Below are 20,917 nucleotides of genomic sequence, written 5' to 3'. Positions count from 1 at the left end.
TAGTTTCAAACGAGTGATGAAAACACTAAGAAAAGGGTAGAAATGTAAATAGCCCCTCAGGCAAAGCATGTACTAAAAATCGGCCATCGGACCATCAAGAACAGCCCCTCGGGCAATAACATGAATCAACAACTGCCCCTCGGGCTACATCACATCACTCATACTGGGTACCCGCGCTCACTGGGGATGTACAGACTCCGGATGGGCTCCTACAGCCCAAGCGCTATAACAAGTCATCTCGTGGAATAATCAATCAGGCCCTCGGCCTCACATAACAACAAGCCACCTCATGGCATAAATCAATCAGGCCCTCAACCTCATAATATCATGAATCGGTAACAGCCTGCTGTGGCATGCAATCCGATCCCATAATATCCTCACAACACAGGCCCTCGGCCTTACTCAGTCAGAAACCTCTCAAGCCACTCGGGCAACAGTAAAACAGGAAACTCAGCTCAAAATATCATTTAAAGTATCAAAACGGAGTAAATACGACTGAGTTATGAAATCAGTAAAATACAGCATGATTGAGTACATATAATAAGCCAAAACAGTGATGAATAGTAGTAAAAAAACCCTAATGGTCCAAATCAGTTGGCACGAGGCCCAAATATGGCATCCAGCCCAAAACATAGTAATATTTTCCAAAGCACAATGATATCAAATAGCTTTTAATCAAATACGCGACTTAACAGTCGTATGGGACGGACCAAGTCACAATCCCCATTGGTGCATGACCCTACACTCGTCATCTAGTGTGTGTGTCACCTCAAAGTAGCACAATGATGTGAAATCCGGGGTTTCATACCCTCAGGACAACATTTACAATCATTACTTACCTCAAATCGGTCCAAACTCTAACCCACGATGCCTTTCCCTCTCGAATTAGTCTTTAAATGCTCTGAATCTAGCCAAAATCAGTTTCTCATCATTAATACACGCTAAAGGAACAAAGCCCAAGCGAAAATAGTCAAATTAACTCAAAAATCCTGATATTTGCAAAACCTGACCCCCGGGCCCATATCTTGGAATCTGATAAAAATCACATCAATAGAATCCTTATTCTCCCACGAGTCCATACATACCAAGAACATCAAAATTGGACCTCAAATGGCCCATCAAATCCCCAGTTTATATTCTCCAATTTCAAGCCCTAATTCCCCAATTTTAGGCATTAAATCCCATTAATTTCATGTCTAAATAGTTAGAAATCATCATAGGAATCGAGTATTGAGTTCAAAAACCTTATCTCCAAGTGTTATCCCTTGAACCCCTCTTCAAATCCTCTCTTAAAATTTCAAAACCGAGCAAAAATGGTGAGAAATGGGCTAAAAATCGCAAAGGCCTCTATTTATACTTTCTGCCCAGGCTTCATCTTTAGCGAACGCAGGATAACCATCGCATTCGCGATGAACAAAAACACCAGCCATCAAAAATGCTCTACGCGTTCGCGGACCCAGCCTCGCGAACGCGATACACACTGGATACAGAACTACGCGGACGCGGCCTAAACCTCGCGTACGCGATGAAGAAAGGTCCTCCAGCCCAGCTCCTAGCTCTACTCTATGCGAATGCAATATCCTAAACGCGAACGCATTATCCTAAACGCGAACGCGAAGAAGTCCTCCCCTAACACTACGCGAATACAGGACATACTTCACGATCGCGAAGAACAATTTGCTGCTACCATAAGAATATACTACGCGTTCGCAACACTTGCCTCGTGAACGCGATGAAGAACTGAGACACCAGATACCAGCAGAATACAACATTGAAACATGAAGGAAAAAATGCCCGGAATCAATCTGAAACGCGCCCGAGCCTCTCGTACCACGACCAAACATGCCAACACATCTCGTAACATCATTCAATCTTAGTCGAGCCTTCGAATCACTCAAAACAATGCCAAAACACCAAATTAACCTCAGATTCAAACTTAAGAACTTATAAACTTTCAAATTCCACAAACGACGTCGAAACTTGTCAAATCACCTCCGAATGACCTAAAACTTTGCACACACGTCACAAATGACACTATGGACCTACTCCAATTTCTAAAATTCCATTCCAACCCCGATATCAAGATTTCCAATGCCGACCGGAAATTCTAAATTTTCAATTTCGCCAATTCAAGCCTAAATCTACCACGGACCTCCAAATCACATTCCGGACGCGCTCTCAAGTCCAAAATCACCTAACATGGCTAACCAAATCATAAAAATTCAAATCCAAGATCGAATACTAAAAAATCGAAACTTGGTCAATCCTTTCAAATTTAAAGCTTCAAACTGTGAATTGTTCTTCTAAATCTATTCCGATTATCCTGAAAACCAAAACCGACGATTTACATAAGTCATAATACATCACACGGGGCTAGTCATGCCTGAGAACTGGCGAGCAAAGTGCAAGTGTTCAAAATGACCGTTCGTGTCGTTACACCTTAATCTTGTTTTCATTCTCGTTCTCGTTTGTTAATAATTTACTACTTTCTAGATTTGTTTGTTAATTAGTTTAGAATAAAAATCACAATATTCATAATTAAAATTGTCTAGACTTGTATTTCTTAGCGATATTGAGCGATATTGAGCAGCTATAGCTAAACCTTAGTTCTCTGCGGGATTCGACTCCGGACAGTTAGACCGGATTATGTTTGCAGCGACCGCTTAGTTCTTTTTACAAGGAAGAGTTGGGCGTGACCAGTAAATTATAGTTAATACGGTTCCTCTACCTTCACAAAGTAGGGGTAAGGTCTGCGTACAAACTACCTCCCCAAATCCTACTTGTGGGATTACACTGGGTATGTTATTGTTGTTGTTGTTGTAAATTATAGTCAATTAATACTGTAAGCATGCAAAATTTTATCGGATTTAAATCCATAAAATTATTTGGACTATATTTTAAATTCGAGATATATTGATCCAAATAAATATTATGGGCTAATATATAAATGAAGTAATTATATAGGTCCAATATAAATGGATTAAATAAATAAGTCTTAATCCATTGGGCTAGCCCATTTAATTAGGCTAAAGTGATGAGCTCACTTCATTAAGCCCAAGATGTCATCTTCCTAGAGGCCCAATTTGGTGTCATGTGTCAAATGACGTGGCGCGCCAAGTCAAATGGAAGAGCCAATAGGATCATGCCACGTGTCAAAATGACAAGGCATGGCAAGTCACACTAAAAGGCCAATGAAATCTTGCCACGATGCAAGTGACATGTTCTATCCAATCAAATGCGGCCATGTCACACTTCAATTTGATTGGTCGGAAAGAGTTTGTTCTTATCACAACTCCTCATTTCCACAACTATAAATAGGGGTCTTCATAATCCAGAAAAAACACCAAAAGTTATAACAAGAAGCAAGAGAGAGCTCGTGGATCAAACGCCGCAAATTTCTCTACAAGTTCAAGTTCAAGAAATTAAGTTCAATCTCAAGAACGAATCAAGATCAAGTTCAAGCAATCAAGCTCAAGCTCAAGCTCAAGAACAAGATCATCGTTCTTGAAAACAAATATAGATTCAAGATCAAGCTCAAAGGCCCTTAAATTTAATTACAATTGGAAAGAAGAATCAGAGGAATCATAGAGATTGTAACACTCAAATATTTGAAATAAAATATTACGATTGTTGCAATATTTTTCGGTCTTGATTTTATTTTCTCGACACAAATTTATTGTCTACAAATACATTTCATCTTAATTTATTACTTAACAAAGATAGATTAGTATGATTTGGTGTAAGCACCCGGTTGACATAGACGGATCTAGGATTTTAATTCTATAGGTTTAACATATACAATTTTTAGCATTGAACCGTATATTTTTAAAATTATGGGTTCATATATACTATTTATTAAACTTTAATAATTTTTACAAATAAATTCATGCCTCATACCGAAGGTACTAGTTTCAGTTGAACCCGATAACTTTACGTTGTATCCGCTCCTGCCAGTAGAGATAAGTTTTTATCAAGATGGTAAACAATGGTAATATGAAAATATAGTACAAATAAAAGCATAAGAGAGCCATTAAAAGCGGAGCACGAGAAGAAGAACCTTAGTTCTTTTTTTTTACTTTTTTACAATGGGATGCCCTCAAGGGGGGGGGGGGGAGCCTAACATGAGTAGATTTCTATAAAGAGGAAGCAGTTTCGTCAATGGCATTGGATCATGTACTCAGTTTTGGAATATATCGACCAGCAGAAACCTGCATTAAATGCTACAGATATCCCAATAACCGTCGTTGAAAATGAGCATTCAAAGTCAGTTGATGGTGAAAAAACAAAAAGTAAAAAAATTGGGACCAAATGTTTGAAATAGTCTTTTATTGTTTTTCAAGTCTTGCTTCAGAAAGAAAGAAAAAATAGTGTTTTTTTTATGCTTGAGATGGAAGAAAAAGAAAAAAGGACCAAACAAGATTCTTGAAATTCTAGTTTGCACATGCAACAATTAATGGTAGAAGGTGTTGTTTTGCTTTATTAGTTGAGCCATCAGGGGACACCCCTTTTGCTTCACTTTTGTTCTTATTCTCAACTTATTAATATGAAGGAAACTCCCATCAATATTCTTGGCTTCTCTCTACAAAATCATAGCTTTTTGGTACTGGTCACTTTCACTCTCTATTATTTTGGTTTCAATTTTAATATGTTTCAGTTTAAGTAGACATTAAGGGGTCGTTTGGTACATGAAATAAGAATAATAATTTCGGAAGAAAGTTTAAGATTAACTTTATTTCATGTTTGATTTGAGGTATTAGCTAATCTCATGAGATATCCCACCACAAGAAATATTCTAAAATATCTCACCACCGTACCAAATGACTCGTAATGACCGTCCCTAGAGCAGTATAAGAAAAACCCAAATGGAGGACAATCCACAAGAAACTACTAGTAAATATAGTAAACATACACTCAAAATACGATGTGGTGAGCTAAGTTTGTCCAAGGACACCTTTTTGGGGCTTATTTGGAGATTAATTAATTGTGTTTCAATCACATCATCTGAGTATTTATGGCCAGTGACGTTCATAGGCCAGCTTCTTCTTGGCATGTGGTCTCCAAGCTATTGGTAAAGGTAGTAAATCGAGTCTCACGCCATCACTTTATATATATTTTTATGCTTTCGTCGAACCATGAGCTCTAATATAAATTTTGGGCTAAGCCTACCAAAGGCACTTTTAACTAGTTAACATGATATGATAGAATCTGTTTTGGACCAAGCTAGTATAGTTTCTTATAAATGACTTCACATATTTAACTTCTTTTCATCCGTCAATGCGGGACATTTTGTATGCACACCCCAGCAAATGCTCTGAGGAAATTGTATAGTGAACTGCACCTTCTCATAGTTACATATAGACCAACTTTTCTGACCACAACCCTTTAACAGACTTAGCGTCTTTCTTTCTCCTCGTGGCCGAAAAAAGGTTATTTCAAATACCTATAATCATTCATTTATTCTATTTTATATCACTTAAAAAATAACTAAAGGTAACCATTCATTATAAGTGAGATTATTAAGTTGAAAAATCGACAAGTTATTCTATAACATATTATATTACACTGATAATGTAAATATTATTTACATAAATCCCAAGCGGAATCTTAATTTAAACTGAAACAATAAGTTTCAAATCTCCACATGCATAACATATATGGTTGAAGCTCAAAATCTTAGTATAGTCAAACTTTTTTATTTTTTAACGAAATCAAGATTCCGTTCTAAACCGCTCCAATGTTAGTATATATCTTTTGAGATGGACTCACCAACGATATCCTTCTCTCGAGTAGTCTATTTGAAGTAGAAATTTGGGAGGAGGTTTGAAACCTTCAATATGAGATTCATTATCATTTCTTCTCCTATTAGAAATTCATGCCCTATATATTGTTATCATTTCGTTGTTCATGGACCAGAGCCAGGATTTGAAATTTATGTATTCTAAATTTGTCGTTGAATTCATAGCTCGTTTTAGTTATTTGATTTGCAGTTAAATATTTATACATATTTAATGAATTTTTTAATACCAATACATGTACTAAGCCAACTTACCGAGGACATGGCCCTTGACAGGAGGATATGGAGGTCGAAGATTAGGGTAGAAGAGTAATAGGTCGTAGTGTTTTTTTTTATCTGTTCCAGGTTTATTAAGGCTAGCTGACTAGTATATTGTGTTCGATTCTTAGAATGCTAGTATTAGGGTTGTTTTTTATTACTATCTTCCGCTTCGGTTTTTAGTACTGTGTCGTGTTACTTCTTGTTGCTATTGCTATTGCTTTATTTCATTTGCTTTTTTTTCCCTATCTTGTTGTTGTTATTTACTTGTTCTTATTCTTCTTCTCGAGCCGAGAGTCTTTCGGAAATATCTTCTCTACCTCCCAAGGATAGGGGTGAGGTCTGCGTACACATTACCCTTCCCAGACCTCACTTGTGAGATTTTACCGAGTTGTTGTTATTGTTGTTGAAACACATGTACTAAGCAAAAGCTACTGGGTTTTCTTGAACTTGTAGCTAATATTGTAGCTCCGATTTTGATGCATATGGTCCATTTTTAGCTAGCCAAAAATTTGCCGAAGTAACTCTTCATTCACTTTCAATCATTGCACCAATATTAGAACTCATGGATAAATTTCGTTTTTACTCGTCGATAAGAAATGAAAGTAATTTTTTTCTCTATTTGTACATGTCAGTTCTAATTCTTTTATTACCCCTATTGAATATGAACGAATCTGAAAAGCTGAAACAGAATGTTTATGTATTAAATGTAGTAGTTCAAGCCCTTGATAAATGTTTCTGAGAGCCCTTAAATATTGTTAAGAATTTGCAGTTGTTTTACGGAATAAAGAGTGAGCTTGATAGGAAAAAGAGAAAGAATAGACAGAATTTTCTGAGCCAGAGACAAATATAAAGTCAGAAACAAACACTCAATATTTCACAGTATAATACATGAAAATCACACTTGACATTGTTACTCAAACTTCTAGAGTAAACTTTCACCAGCTAGCTAGTAAAATCTCACTTAATGCGCCTGTGTATAGGTTAAGACTAATATTCTGTAAACAAAATAAACTCCTTCACTATCAAGACAACAAGCTGTTGCGCAAAATGAACAAAGAAAATTCACCAACGAAACCCCTTTCTATAACATCGATTGCCCTCGCCTTTCAAATTTAGTTGATCAGAATGCATTTGAGGGAGGGTAGAGATCCTTACACAGATCAACTGAATAAAGATCACAATCTGCACTTCTCCTCGCTATCACCCTCGAAAGTGGGCTTGATTTCCTATTGAATTGTAAGCTATCAGTTGAATTCCTTTGCATACTTTGAGACAAATAGCTGGTATTTCTCTGCTTAACCTTTGCCTTAATAGACTTCGTGAGATTCATGTAACTCGGCTTCTTGCTATTTCCTTCTTCAGAAGTTGACAAGGATGAATAAGACGACGTGCTATCATCATACGGATAATACTCCGAATAAGGCTCAGAAGATGAATTGACTATTTGACAACTCATTGGCCCTCTTGTAGATATCCTGGTAGAAACGTTGTTTCGTCTAATATTTACTGAACTTCGCTCCGATCCAACCGCATAATCTTCATGCTTCCTAGAACTTGGGGTCATCCCCGATGCATCAGTATGGAATTCGTCAGCCAATCTACTTTCCCAAGGCTTATTCGCCATCCAACGCTCTAACCAATTTGAATCCCCGTTAGCCTTAATCTTATTTAAGGTTTCCACTTTTCTTACTCTTGAATTCGGGCTTGGGTTCGTTCTCAGTTTCTGAAATAGATAAGTTAGACAACAATTACATCTAATTACAAACCACTGTCATATAAGATGTTTTAGAAAACAAATACATTACCTGTTGTGCATATGCAATGGCCCTTTCTCTTTTTATTGCGCCGACTTGTCTCATTTTTAACTTAGACCTTACTTCGTCCACTGTGCCAGGGCTATCGCACCATCCACCCTGAGAAACCCAAAGTTAGAAACTTTGATGTAACACTAATTTAATCCAGTTCAGTTCTGAAACTATTGATACCTCAGCTTGCTTAATTGGGTCAGCTTGGCTAGAGTTATCAGCAAGAGATCCTTTCATTGCATCTCCTACAAGAGATGTTTGAGTGCATTGGGCTCTCATTCGGGCCTGAACGCGAACGAGAGCTTGCATGCACTTGAGGGTCATAGCAGCTTGCTTTCTCACTTGTCGTCCACGAAATATAGCTTGTAGCCTAACCACTGCTTTCAATGCCCTTAATGCACGCCTTGCCTTTCGATCAGTACAAAAAAAATCTCATTAGCTGCATAAACCATTCACCAAAGATCAAGTGGGAGGAAAAAATTACAAGGATATAGCATGGGAATGTCTCTACATTGAGATCAAGAATACCATATGACAGCAATTATGCCTCAATTCCAAGCAACTTGGCGTTGGTTGTATGAATCAATATTGATTATGTCGCTCCATTTAAGCTCTTCTCAGACGAGCATGAAAACCATAAGGATTTAACTTTTTAACGCGTTTTAGGTCTAGTTTTTTGGTCTTGGCAACGGGAGTATTATCATTCAACTAAGAGTAAGCTTTTGACAATCAAAATCCAACCATACAGTTGCCTCCTAATTATACACTCATCTAGATGTGTTTCTAGAACTGCAACTTTTCTTGATTCTGTTTTCAGGTTTCAGCAACATTTTCTCCAAAGTTGTGCTTCGTCGTTCTCCACACTTAATGCAAGAAATTCATTTTCTTTTCATATGTAAGTATAACACATCCTTGTGACCAGGAGATCATGAGTTCAAGCCGTGGAAACAGCCTCTTGCAGAAATGTAGGGTAAAGTTGTGTAAAATAGATCCTTGTGGTCCGGCTCTTCCCCGAACCCCGCGCATAGCAGGAGCTAAGTGCACCGGGCTGCCCTTTTTTTTTATATCTAACTATAAGAGACAGTTGGCTCTTGATTATATACTCATCTAAATATGTTCCATTTAAAATGCAACTTTTCCAGATTCTGTTTCAGCAACATTTTCTCCAAAACAAAGCTTTCTCTTCCCCCATTTTAATGAAGAAAAAAAAATCAGCTTCTTTTCATGTTCATATCTAAGTAGCAAACAAATTTTTATATGGAGAGATTGCAAAAAGGGAGAACATAAAAATTACCAGAAAACCCCGAAACGCAGCCTGAATTCGAATAGCAGCCCATTCTTTTTTCACAACAATAAAATCTTTGTGTGGAGCCCTGACCACAGTAGCCATAGCAGCAGCCAAAGTAGTGTCAGACATGAACGACGACTCTGACCCCTCTGAATCTCCCAAATGGCCACCACCTTTTACACCTTTCGACGACGACATAGCTATTCCACCAGATGCATTTCTCCACAGCTTCCATTTTCTGCTCTTGACACCACCCTTCTCCTATACAAACCCCCAAAATACGACAATTGTTTAGTCAGCTATATGAATCCTTACTGACCACGTTAATCCAATTAAAATTATTGCATGCCAAAATTATGCAGGTATAACAGCAACAACAACAAGGGAAGAGATGTTGTTTTCGACAGACTCTCGGCTAGAGAGTAGATGAAAAGTACTACTATGCAGATACAAATAATAAAAAGTACTATTATTTTCTACATGTATAAATCTTTAAAAGGTTAAACCACTCTTATAAAACATAAGAACTACAATCAAAGCGTTAACGTCTAATTAAAAAATTTCAAGAAAATAATAGAAACAAAAAAAAAAGGAAGCCCAATGCACAAAGCTCCAGTTATGCGTGGGGTCCGGGGAAGGGCCGGACTACAAGCGTATATTGTACGCAGCCTTAGCCTGCATTTTTGCAATACGTTGTTTTCATGACTTCCGTGACCTCTTAGTGGCATGCCAGTAACTTTACCAGTTATGTCAAGGTCCTCTTCTCAAAAAAAATAATAGAAACAAAGTAAAGAAAAATTCAACTCAGAGATTCTAACAAACTTACAGGATCATTGGATTGGTTCTTTTTTGAACTGATTAATGATTTGATCCATTTCCCTGAACCACCCATGTTTTTTGTGTAAGGTGAATGTACTTTAGTTTTGAGGAGTACAGAACAGACAGAGAAGTAAAGAGGGACAAAGGGGTTTAAGAAAATGCTGTCTGAAAAATTAAAGAGAAACGTTGGGATTTGAGAATTCGAAGAGATTGTGGAGTTTTAATTACTACAGATATATGGAGGGGTTCTTGGGTTTTAAATTTTGAAATTCGAAAATGATAAGGAAAAAAGAGGAAAGTTGTAACGGATAGTTAGTGGAAAGTGAAACGACGTAGTAATAGGCTGACATTTCTCCTTCCCCCCTTAGTTTAAGCTGACACATACGACGAATATTAGTGGGAAAGTGAAAGGAATTTCCGGAAAAAAAGGTAGTTAAAACATGCCTTATATAAATTTTCGTGTAAAGTACACTTATTAATAATCAAAGAAATTCCCCGCGCCTCTGCCTCCAACGTGGGCAATTTGGTAATTGGCTTCGAGGTCCTAGTTAGTTATACACGTATACTCCCTCTGGCTTAATTTATACGAAGATTGGACATCAAATTTAAGAAATTAAAGAACATTTTTGAATAAGTTATATACTACTCCAAGGTATCAAAAAATATTCGTGAGTTTTGCATGTTTCTTATGTCATTGAGTAAATTGTAAATATTAAGATCAAATAATCTTCAAATAAAAAGATTATTAATTTTTATTGTCCTTTTACTGAATGAAAATATGATCCATTGATAAGGTAAGAAAATGTTGTCATCATAAGTATCCTTTTATCTTTAATTATAGGTATTGGATTAGAGTAGTGAGAATTGAATCAAATTTAATAGGTAATATTTAATCAAGTTAGACTTTCCAATACGAATATGAATTAACCAAATATCGCATGAAAATATTTTTTTTAGAAAGTAAGAAAAGGTTGCGTGAAATATTGAGAGTTCAAAGTAATGAAAGTTAATGAGAAATATCCAAAAGACATCTCCACCGGGCAATAACTTCAAAAAATAGACTTCATTTCCCTTTATATTTACCATGTTTTTAGTTATTTTATTTTAAGATACTTCATTCGTTCACTTTTACTTGGCATGTATAATAAAAATAAATTTTTATTTTTACTTGATATTTTGCGCATATCAAGAGAAGACAAAGAAAGTACACACATTATTTATTACTCATTTTAAATTATTTTCTCAAATCTAATAAAATATGCATCAATTAATATGGATATCATGGTCAATTATACACTTCATTTATTATTTTTTAAGGAACGTGAAAAGTCAAAATGTGCCAAATAAAAGTAAATGGATGGAGTAATATAATATGCCAATCGGGCAGTTCGTCTTTTGAATCAGCTGGTGTCCCTCCCTCTTTATATCTTGCTCAATTTTCTCGTGACATCTGGACATTTATTAGAGAATTTCAAATTTCCAAATAAAGATTGAAGTGAACTTGATTTGAATTTGCATCTTAGATTCAAATTTCCATACACATATCCAAACAGAGGTAAAGGTGGCGTTTGGCCGGTTTAAATTATTGTGAGAGTTATTTTATGTTTTGATTATCCTGTTTTATTTTCAAAAGAAAACATGTTTGGGATAAAACAACAAAAATACTCCAACGGTGTTAAAAGGGAAACCAAAATATTTATTTTCTTAGGCAATCAAAGTTACTAAATGACTGGCTGTAGGTCGTATTTACTTGCGTTTACATGAAGCTGCTTGCATTTTTCTTTGCAGCCCCTACAATTAGGGGCGGAGTTAGAATGTAGGTCGCTGATAGAACTAGCGACCTATTTAAAAAATTTATTTTACATCTCTTATTATTTTTTTTGTAAATTGCACTAGTCCAAAACATTTTCTTTTTGCAGCTACTCTGTTAATTTGATCCTTGGTCTAGGCAGAATGTGGAATGGTTTCATCATTAGTAGAAATGTTGGTGCCATCATTTTTTGATTCATTTGTAAAGCTTGAGATGTTTGGCTTGTCGACTGTGGCGATCCCTGGAGGGATATCATCATCTATTGCGTATTTCTACATTAAGACAAAAAAAAAAAAAAAAAATTACAGTTAGTTAATCCCTCAATTAATTTATAGATTGCAGATTAACTAATTTAAAACAAAATTAAGGTTTCCAGAATATCAATTACTATTGACCTTAACATTGCTCAAGTCAACATGGTGCTCCGTAAGAAAGCTTATTAACTCCTCAAAATGCTCTTCTGTTGGTCTATAATGACCACTGTATGACCATATAGCCTGTCAAGAAACAGGAACGCACTAATAAACAACAAAATGATATATGTTGCAATAACTACAACAACGATATGCTATATGCTAAAATTTGAAGTAAGAAAAACACCAAACATGTAGGATAATACCGACGGGTTCAATTAAACCCACAATGGAATATAAATTTATGTGTAAAAGTTTACTAAAATTGCAACAACGAGTAAATATGATGTTACAACTCAAATGGAAAAGATAGAAAATCCTAAGGAACCAAGAGCAAGAATGGTACCTAAACAGACTTTTCAGTGGACTGGCCGACATCGTTGACAGAGTCGATAACAAGAACGTAACGCAGGAAGAAGGGGGAGGATATCAATTTCAATATCATTAGCCAAAAAAAAAACAAATTCACTATCAAATCACCATATAATTATTAAGTCTTATTCCTCTATTTATACAAAGAACATGGTAGTTACAAAATAGTCCTCTACTCACGCACAACTTGCGTGCTTGGTTAATTTGGCTCGTAACATATGAACTCATAACTTTTAAAATATAATATGTTCAATTACTTCAATAATTTAGAATCTTAAACGCTAAAACCATTAAGTTTAAATCCTAGATCCGACTCCGCTAAAGTATGTAGCAGTAATTAAGCTGATTTTTCATACAATTACAAGTTTAACTACTATATACACAACATTAATAGGTCCGTCATTTAAAAATTTATTATAAGTAATTTTTATAACAAACATAGATTAGTAACCTGTAAAGGAGGGAAAATGGTAAATTTGAGACATTTAATTTTCGAGGAAACGGATTCAACTGAACCCGCTTGAACCCATGTAAGAGCATGTTTGGCCAAGCTTCTAGGAGGTCAAAAGTACTTAAAAAATTTAAGTTGTTTGGCCAAGACAGAGAAGTACTTTTGGCCAGCAGCAGAAGCAGTTTTTCTGCTTTTGGGAAGAAGCAGAAAATTCTAGCTTCTTCCAAAAAGCAGAAGCAGAAGCAGAAAATTAATTTATTCAAGACAAAACTATCCTCACTATATATTTATATTTTCCAATTATCCCCTATTGATTTAAGTATTGTTTTTTTACATTGTTGTTTTTAGTTTTTACTATTCTTTTAAATTTAAAGATATCACATATATGAATCATATTGTAACTTTCTAAATTCTTTATTGACTTTTCTTATTTTTGATTTTTTCTTTGTATAATGTCTTGTACTTTCCAAATCATCTTCTTCTTTTTCCGCACTAAAGCAAATTATCTACATACTTCTTTGGATTATCAATTCTTTTCTTACAAATATTCATTTATAATTTTTTATCTTATAGGCTATTAATTCCTGAATCTTTAAAATAGTTAACAAATCTAATTTGTGAAAATTACCTACAAATAGGTAATAAATTTATAATGTATCCCATAATCTATATCTACATCTATCTATAATTAAAAGCAGACGACAAAAGCACCTCATGAAGCCAAATGGCAGAACAATAGAATGACACATGACATAATTAGTTATTAAATTAGTTATTGGTTATTCTTTTTAATTTAAATATATCTAAAAATAAAAATAATTAAAAAAACTACCATATATATGTATATATATATATATATATATATATATATATATAATTGGTTATATATATATATATATATATTAATTGGTTACTTTAATTTAATTAATAAATATAGATTTCTTATCTATATCTATATTAATAATTAACTATAATAAAAAAACAAATATATAAAAAAATAACTACCCATTCAAATTGGGTGGGAGTAGTTTCAAGTTGGAATTTTTAAATTATTTTAAAATCAAAAAGCAAAAAAAAATAAAGCTATAAAAAACGGAAAAAAAAACAGAAGAAAAACTACCCATTCAAATCGGGGAGTATTTCAAGTTGGAGTTTTAAAATAAAAATAGATATTTTATAATTAACTATAATAAAAAAAACGAAAATATAAATATATAAGAAAATAACTACCCATTCAAATTGGTAGTTATTTTTAATTAATAATTAGTTATTGGTTACTTTATTTAAATTAATAAATATAGATATCTTATAATTAACTATAATATAAAAACGAAAAAACAAATATATAAAAAAAAATAACTGCCCATTCAAATTGGGTGGGAGTAGTTTCAAGTTGGAATTTTTAAATTATTTTAAAAGCAAAAAGCAAAAAAAAAATAAAGCTATAAAAAACGGAAAAAACAGAAGAAAAACTACCCATTCAAATCGGGGAATAGTTTCAAGTTGGAGTTTTAAAATAATTAAAATAAAAAAGATATCTTATAATTAACTATAATAAAAAAACGAAAATATAAATATATAAGAAAATAACTACCCATTCAAATTGGTAGTTATTTTTAATTAATAATTAGTTATTGGTTATTATTTTTGAATTTAAATATAAAAACGAAAATAGATATCTTATAATTAACTATAATTGGAAAATGAAAATATAAATATATAAAAAAGTAACTACCCGTTCAAATTGGGTGGGAGTAGTTTCAAGTTGAAGTTTTTAAATTATTTTAAAATAAAAAGCTATAAAAAACGAAAAAAGAGAAAAAAAAACTACCCAATTTGAATGGGTAGTTATTTTTAATTAATAATTAGTTATTGGTTACTTTATTTAAATTAATAAATATAGATATCTTATAATTAACTATAATATAAAAACGAAAAAACAAATATATAAAAAAATAACTACCCATTCAAATTGGGTGGGAGTAGTTTCAAGTTGGAATTTTTAAATTATTTTAAAATCAAAAAGCAAAAAAAAAAAGCTATAAAAACGGAAAAAACAGAAGAAAAACTACTCATTCAAATCGGGAAGTAGTTTCAAGTTGGAGTTTTAAAATAAAAATAGATATCTTATAATTAACTATAATTAGAAAATAAAAATATAAATATAAAAAAAAGTAACTACCCGTTCAAATTGGGTGGGAGTAGTTTCAAGTTGGAGTTTTTAAATTATTTTAAAATAAAAAAGCTATAAAAAACGAAAAAAAGAGAAAAAAAACTACCCATTCAAATTGGGGAGTAGTTCAAGTTGGAATTTTAATATAATTTTAATATAAAAAACAAAATTAAAAAAATAATAAATTACCAATTCAAATTGGGGAGTAGTTTTAAGTTGGAGTTTTAAAATTATTTAAAAATAAAAAAACAAAAATAAAGTAATAAAAAAAACTTCAGAGAAAAATATTAAATAACGTAATATGCTAATGAAACTTTCTATTAACAAAGTAATAGTATTAAATATTGAAAGATATAATAAAGAAAAATACATAACAAAAACGTTATTCGATGCGCTGCCTGTATAAGTCCCGTTAGTTTAACATAGATTTATTCACTAAAATTTAGATAATATTATTAAGAACAACATAATAAAATTTAAAAAAAAATATTCAATAGTAATAAATTATATATCTTCTCATATATTACAAAAAGAAAGCGAATACTAAATATTGTTTAATATAATAAAGAAAAATAGAACAAAAAAGTTATTCACTGACTATATAAGTACGTTTGATTTAATAGAGATTTCATTATTGGGTATATCGTATTGACAAACAAGATGACAATTGAATTTTATTAAAGCAATACGATCTAATAGGATCAAACAAGCTGATCATAATTTAATTTAATTAATATTTTTTTAATATTAATCGCGCATCGCGCGGTACGACTACTAGTATTAGTAAAAGAAGAAGAAAAAGCCTCACAACACACCACTTGGTAATTTAGGACAAAGTTAGTTAGGTTAGGTTAGGTAATAATTATTTTTTTTGAATTTAATTTTAATAAATAAATAAATAATGCATTATGTGTTGTTAATAATTAGCTACTCTTTTGAATTTGAATTTAAATATACTTCACTATTTATTTTTTTACGAAAATAATAATTTTTATATATAAAAAATTATTTCTATGTTATGCTCAATTCCATCTTTCAAGTTTGACGCTCAGAATCAGAATCATGTTGTTATATGCGTACCTGGAGTTCCCCGTGAGAGACAAGCAATCTTCCAGATGCAAGAGAAGCACCTCCAGCTAGAAAACTTGAGTGGTGAAAATTGCCTTTTTCCTTTTGTCCAACGTATAACGTTCTTGAGGTGCTGAGCACAAAAATCCATTGTGTACCCTCAACATTAGTGTCGACAGAAGCACCACTTTTCTTATAAATTAGCTTTCCATTTTCCAGAGCTACTTCGTATGCTTCCCTCTCTTTCTGCATATTTAAATGCACAAATCGAACGTTATAAACAATAATTTAAAATTTATATGCTTGGTAAAAATTTCTGACAAAATTCCCATTTCCATCACAAATTCGCACGGTCATTCATAGACTTTATTTTTATAAAACGAAAAAATCTTGTTAATAAATTTGTGACAAAGTGGGCGTTTGGACATAAGAATTGTAAAATTCCTAAAAAAGTGGGGAAAAAATTCAAGTGAAAATGATATTTTGAAAATTAGAGTTGTGATTGGACATGAATATAATTTTGGGTTGTTTTTGAAGTTTTGAGAGTGATCTGAGAGAAATTGTTGAAAACGGCTTTTTGGAATTTTTCAAATTTTCGAAAAATTCCAAAATTCATCTTCAAGTGAAAATTGAAAATGTTATGATGATTTCGAAAAAAAGTGAAAAATTTTCACAAAAAAAAAAATTCTTATGTCCAAACGGACTAAAAATCTCCTCGCTCATCTCAAATTTATGACAGATACATATATAGCTCGGTCACAAATTCGTGACAAAATTTTGATAGACTCTCATTCTCACCAATTTGTGATGCAATTTTCACGAATCCTTTTATTCGTCACAAATTTAGTCCACATTGATATATTCCATCATAAATTTATCAGAATTTTGTGATCAATGTATCCGTAATAGATACAGTATGTGTTTTCCATGTGGTAATTTAATTAAGTACTCAATGAAATCAATGTTTAGCGCAACGGCGGAGCTAGAATATTAGCTAAGGATTCTCATAAATTCAGTAACTTTTGCTTAAGATTATATTTTTACGAGAAAATTCATAATATACAAATAGTTAGTTGTGAATATAATAGTTAAAATGAACTAAGAGTTTGATGTCACTTTCAGAATGAACTTTAAATTCTGATTCCGCCCTCCGATTTAGTATTATAATCAGATTAGCTAGTTGACAAAAAAGGCTTACTGGTCCAAGATACGTGATGCATTGGGACTGTAGATCACTCCTTGAACATTTCTCGGCGTTAACTTCTTTTCCTTCACCAATATCTAGCCTGTATTTTTTAAATGTTGCACGAAAAAAAATATAACTAGTCAGCCATTTAATATAATTGAGCTTGTAGAAATATCAAGAAAACTTGTTTTTGGTATTCCGAAAAATATTTTTTAATTTTCTCGTGTTTGGTTGACTTTAATGTTTTAGAAAATATTTTTCTTATGAACTCATTTTACTCCAATTGGAAGTCCAAAACTCCTTCTCAACCTTCCCCACCTTCACCAACTCACCTTACCCCCTCTCTCAAAAAGGCTTTTTTTTTAATTTCAATTTTTCCGTTACCACTCACCCTAATACTCTTCCACCCCAACCCCCACCCCACCGCAAAAAAATATTTTTTTTACCTTAATTTTTTATTTGCAATTTCAAATTTCTGTTTTTTTGCACCACCCCCAAAACCCCTGCACCACCCATCCCCAACCCCCGCACAATTTTTTTTTGTAATTTAAATTTCTGTTTTTTTTGTTTTACTGCCCCCCCTCCCCGGAAAAAATATTTTTTAAATATATTTTTTAGTTATATTTTTCAGCTTTAATTTTTTATTTATCGGTTTAAAGATTCAAAATTTTACAAGTTCCAAAATTATGAGTTCGGAGGTTTATGCGTTTGGAAGTTTACGGGTTCGAAATTCCGTGATTTTGAAAGTTTAGCGGTTCGAAAATTTATAAAATTTGTGGTTTCGGAAGGTTGTTGATTTGAAAGTTTATGGCTTCATATTTATTATATCTAAATTATTTATGAACACTCTTGAGAAGTCATTTTCCTTAATTTACGTAACAAACACCGAAAAATAAATAAGATTACTACTTATTTTCACAGAAAACATTTTCTTGGACGTTATACCAAACACACCCATAGTGTCAATATTATACCAGTAGAAGAATGGTTGTGAGCTTTCGCTATTGTACCATACATCATAATAACGATGTAGGTTGAGACCATATCGGTGACGTGGATCAATCTGAATATGCATAAAAGAAACTTTGTCAAGAAAATTATTATAAGAGATGAATTTCAGAATAAGAACTCATTAATTTCACTTACAGCTTCTAACCAGTTCTTAATATATAATGTATGAGCTTTCTCATCCTTCAACAAGCCTTTTCCAACCTACATAGTGAGAAGTAAAGCATGGTTTGATTCAAAAGAGGGTTACAAATATTAATAATCTCTTGATTATAATCTTGGGATTGTTATACCATCCAATGCGATTAGTTTACACCATTATTTTGCTATAACTTTTTTACCTATATTAATTAATATTCATAACCAAACATGAAATAAATATAATCTCATATTCTATTTCGAGATTATACTCTTAATCCATGTAGCCAAACAACCCCTTATTATAATACGTGGGAAGCAGAATTTAGCATTCTATTTGGAAATGAAATAGAGTGTCAAATTTAACCCACGGAAATATAACTCGCTCAATACGCCTAGATTTAAGCAAAATTGAGTTGGGAATATATGCATTGGCGGGTCATTTTGGACATAACACAAGTTTAGTTCATATAAAAGTAACTAGTTTGAACTGCATATATATAGTTCAAGTTGACCCATAATAAAACTAATTATTAACAATTAAAAAAAAATGATTTTTTTTCTCATTGCAATATTTTTGTTAAATAGAAAAAAGTTTCAATTGGTTTGATTATTTGATAATTAAATTATTTTTGTCTGAATTTGATTTGGTAAACAATGAAAAAATAAAAGAACAAACAAACATATTAAAAAAGATTTTACTTTGATCGAACTGAATTATGACGTATTGTTTCGTTCAATTGGCGTCTATGTTAATCAAACATTGGGAGAGTTACGACTCAACATGTTTATTGTTTTAACCCGATCAAATATTACGGAATACGTCTATTTGACACCCCTATTTTGGACTATTAACAATGACTTAGAAGTCTTCTTTCCATTGCAATAAGTGAATACCTTTGAAGCCATGGTCTTTGCCCGTGCCCAGCGTGAAACCGTTGCCTCTCTCTTTCCATTTTCAACAAAAGATATACAGCTTTGTCTAAGAGCAGCAAAATCTAATGTCTTCCACCTGTATTATTTTGGGCAAATATCACTTTTAGCGTGCGGTCGAAACTATTTACATCATAATACTGTAAAAATATATAAAATGTGTATATTTTTTTATATAACATACTAAAATGTATATATAACATCAAATTAGTTGATGAAATTTTTTATACATATACGAGAATCAACAACAACAACGACCCAGTGAAATCCCACTAGTGGAATTTGGGGAGGGTAGTGTGTATGCAGACCTTACCCCTACCCCGAAAGGGTAGAGAAGATGTTTCTGATAGACCCTCGGCTCAAAATGACGAAAAACTAATATACGATTAGAGATTAGAAATAACCGTAATTCCTCAAGGATACGTAGAGCTTCTTCTGAAATTGGCTTGTCATTTGGTTCTTGTGCTTCCATTTTCCTTTGTCTTAGTTCAATATGCATATTCTTGTTAATCGAACCATACAGTGCAACTAAAAAGCATTATCAATGCAATACTATATACTACTTGGACAAGAAAGGAGCTAGAGAGAGAGACTTGTAATTGTAAGAATTAAAGGTCAATTTTTGTAGCTTATTGTACGTGACCTTTGAATAATTTTTGATCCTTCCAATGGGTTGCTATGAGTGGAAGAATGTTTCTTTTCCAACTTTTCTCATATTCCCTAAACTTCTATTTTGTTTCTATGAGTGGAATAAGAGTGGTGTACAGCGGCGGATGTACTTTTATGGTTTAACGAAGCTGTATTAGGCAATACCATTTCGTTGATTTTTTTATTAAATATATTTATTAATATTATGAAGAAACTGATAATTAGGAAAAAATAACACCACTTGACATAAACGATCTCTTCGCATATAATAGAATATACGCAAATGTGAATTTCTGCGATGCCCTTGCTCTTCTTACACCAATTGACTAGTAAGTCCTTCATTGACTTTTACCATTTGTTCCCTGCCATTTAAATTTGAAAAAATAATACTGTATGGCCGCATGGTATAAAATTTATATATATATATATATATTCCTCACTATGTGGGATTTTACTGGGTAGTTGTTGTTGTAGTATATATATAAATTATGTACGTTATATACAAAGATTATACAAGTTTTATACACTTTTTCGGTTTTCCAATGTAAATGTTTCTGGCGCAGGCTAAAAGTGATAACGCCCCTAAATTTCATTAACTTTACTACTACCACTTCTACTCTGTCATTTGACTCTATTTTGGGTTCATCCGTAACTTATCGTTGGTCTAGTTTATATAAAAGTTACTTAATTTAAAAAGAGCGACAAAAAGTCCCAGTAAGTTGTTATTATTATCATCGTCATTTAAAAGTG

At 32.7% G+C, this 20,917-nt stretch overlaps 2 protein-coding genes across 2 annotated transcripts; both read right to left on the bottom strand.

Moving 5' to 3' along the window:
• Positions 1-6,906: 6,906 nt before the first annotated feature.
• Positions 6,907-10,185, bottom strand: LOC107816018 (protein IQ-DOMAIN 8-like). The gene is made up of 5 exons (XM_016641685.2): positions 9,975-10,185; positions 9,155-9,409; positions 8,041-8,268; positions 7,861-7,968; positions 6,907-7,778 (listed from the first exon to the last, which is right to left on the bottom strand). Exons 1-5 carry the CDS (start codon positions 10,038-10,040, stop codon positions 7,176-7,178), a joined length of 1,260 nt encoding a protein of 419 aa, XP_016497171.1. The 5' UTR covers positions 10,041-10,185; the 3' UTR covers positions 6,907-7,175.
• A 1,493-nt stretch (positions 10,186-11,678) lies between these two features.
• LOC107815692 (IQ domain-containing protein IQM5-like) lies at positions 11,679-20,232 on the bottom strand. Its single transcript, XM_075254443.1, has 8 exons — positions 19,924-20,232; positions 19,484-19,598; positions 18,587-18,652; positions 18,415-18,503; positions 17,453-17,540; positions 16,267-16,500; positions 12,173-12,274; positions 11,679-12,049 (listed from the first exon to the last, which is right to left on the bottom strand). Exons 1-8 carry the CDS (start codon positions 20,016-20,018, stop codon positions 11,912-11,914), a joined length of 927 nt encoding a protein of 308 aa, XP_075110544.1. The 5' UTR covers positions 20,019-20,232; the 3' UTR covers positions 11,679-11,911.
• Positions 20,233-20,917: the final 685 nt, after the last annotated feature.

The sequence above is a fragment of the Nicotiana tabacum genome, chromosome 6 (assembly GCF_000715075.1).
Source record: "Nicotiana tabacum cultivar K326 chromosome 6, ASM71507v2, whole genome shotgun sequence".
In the NCBI taxonomy this organism is placed as follows: Eukaryota; Viridiplantae; Streptophyta; class Magnoliopsida; order Solanales; family Solanaceae; genus Nicotiana; species Nicotiana tabacum.
Note: the sequence above shows the minus strand (reverse complement) of the source record. Positions and strands in the feature narration are given on the sequence as shown.

What these genes read in the sequence shown, in the direction of transcription:
- LOC107816018 (XM_016641685.2), bottom strand. Translation starts at nt 10,040, where the DNA reads ATGGGTGGTTCAGGGAAATGGATCAAATCATTAATCAGTTCAAAAAAG. An exon ending in AGAACCAATCCAATGATCCT is followed by an intron (nt 9,410 to 9,974) that starts GTAAGTTTGTTA and finishes GGGTTTGTATAG; the next exon opens with GAGAAGGGTGGTGTCAAGAG. An exon ending in CCATTGCATATGCACAACAG is followed by an intron (nt 7,779 to 7,860) that starts GTAATGTATTTG and finishes TATCTATTTCAG; the next exon opens with AAACTGAGAACGAACCCAAG.
- LOC107815692 (XM_075254443.1), bottom strand. Translation starts at nt 20,018, where the DNA reads ATGCATATTGAACTAAGACAAAGGAAAATGGAAGCACAAGAACCAAAT. An exon ending in CAAAGACCATGGCTTCAAAG is followed by an intron (nt 18,653 to 19,483) that starts GTATTCACTTAT and finishes CTCACTATGTAG; the next exon opens with GTTGGAAAAGGCTTGTTGAA. An exon ending in TCTCTCACGGGGAACTCCAG is followed by an intron (nt 12,275 to 16,266) that starts GTACGCATATAA and finishes GTTTCTTGACAG; the next exon opens with GCTATATGGTCATACAGTGG.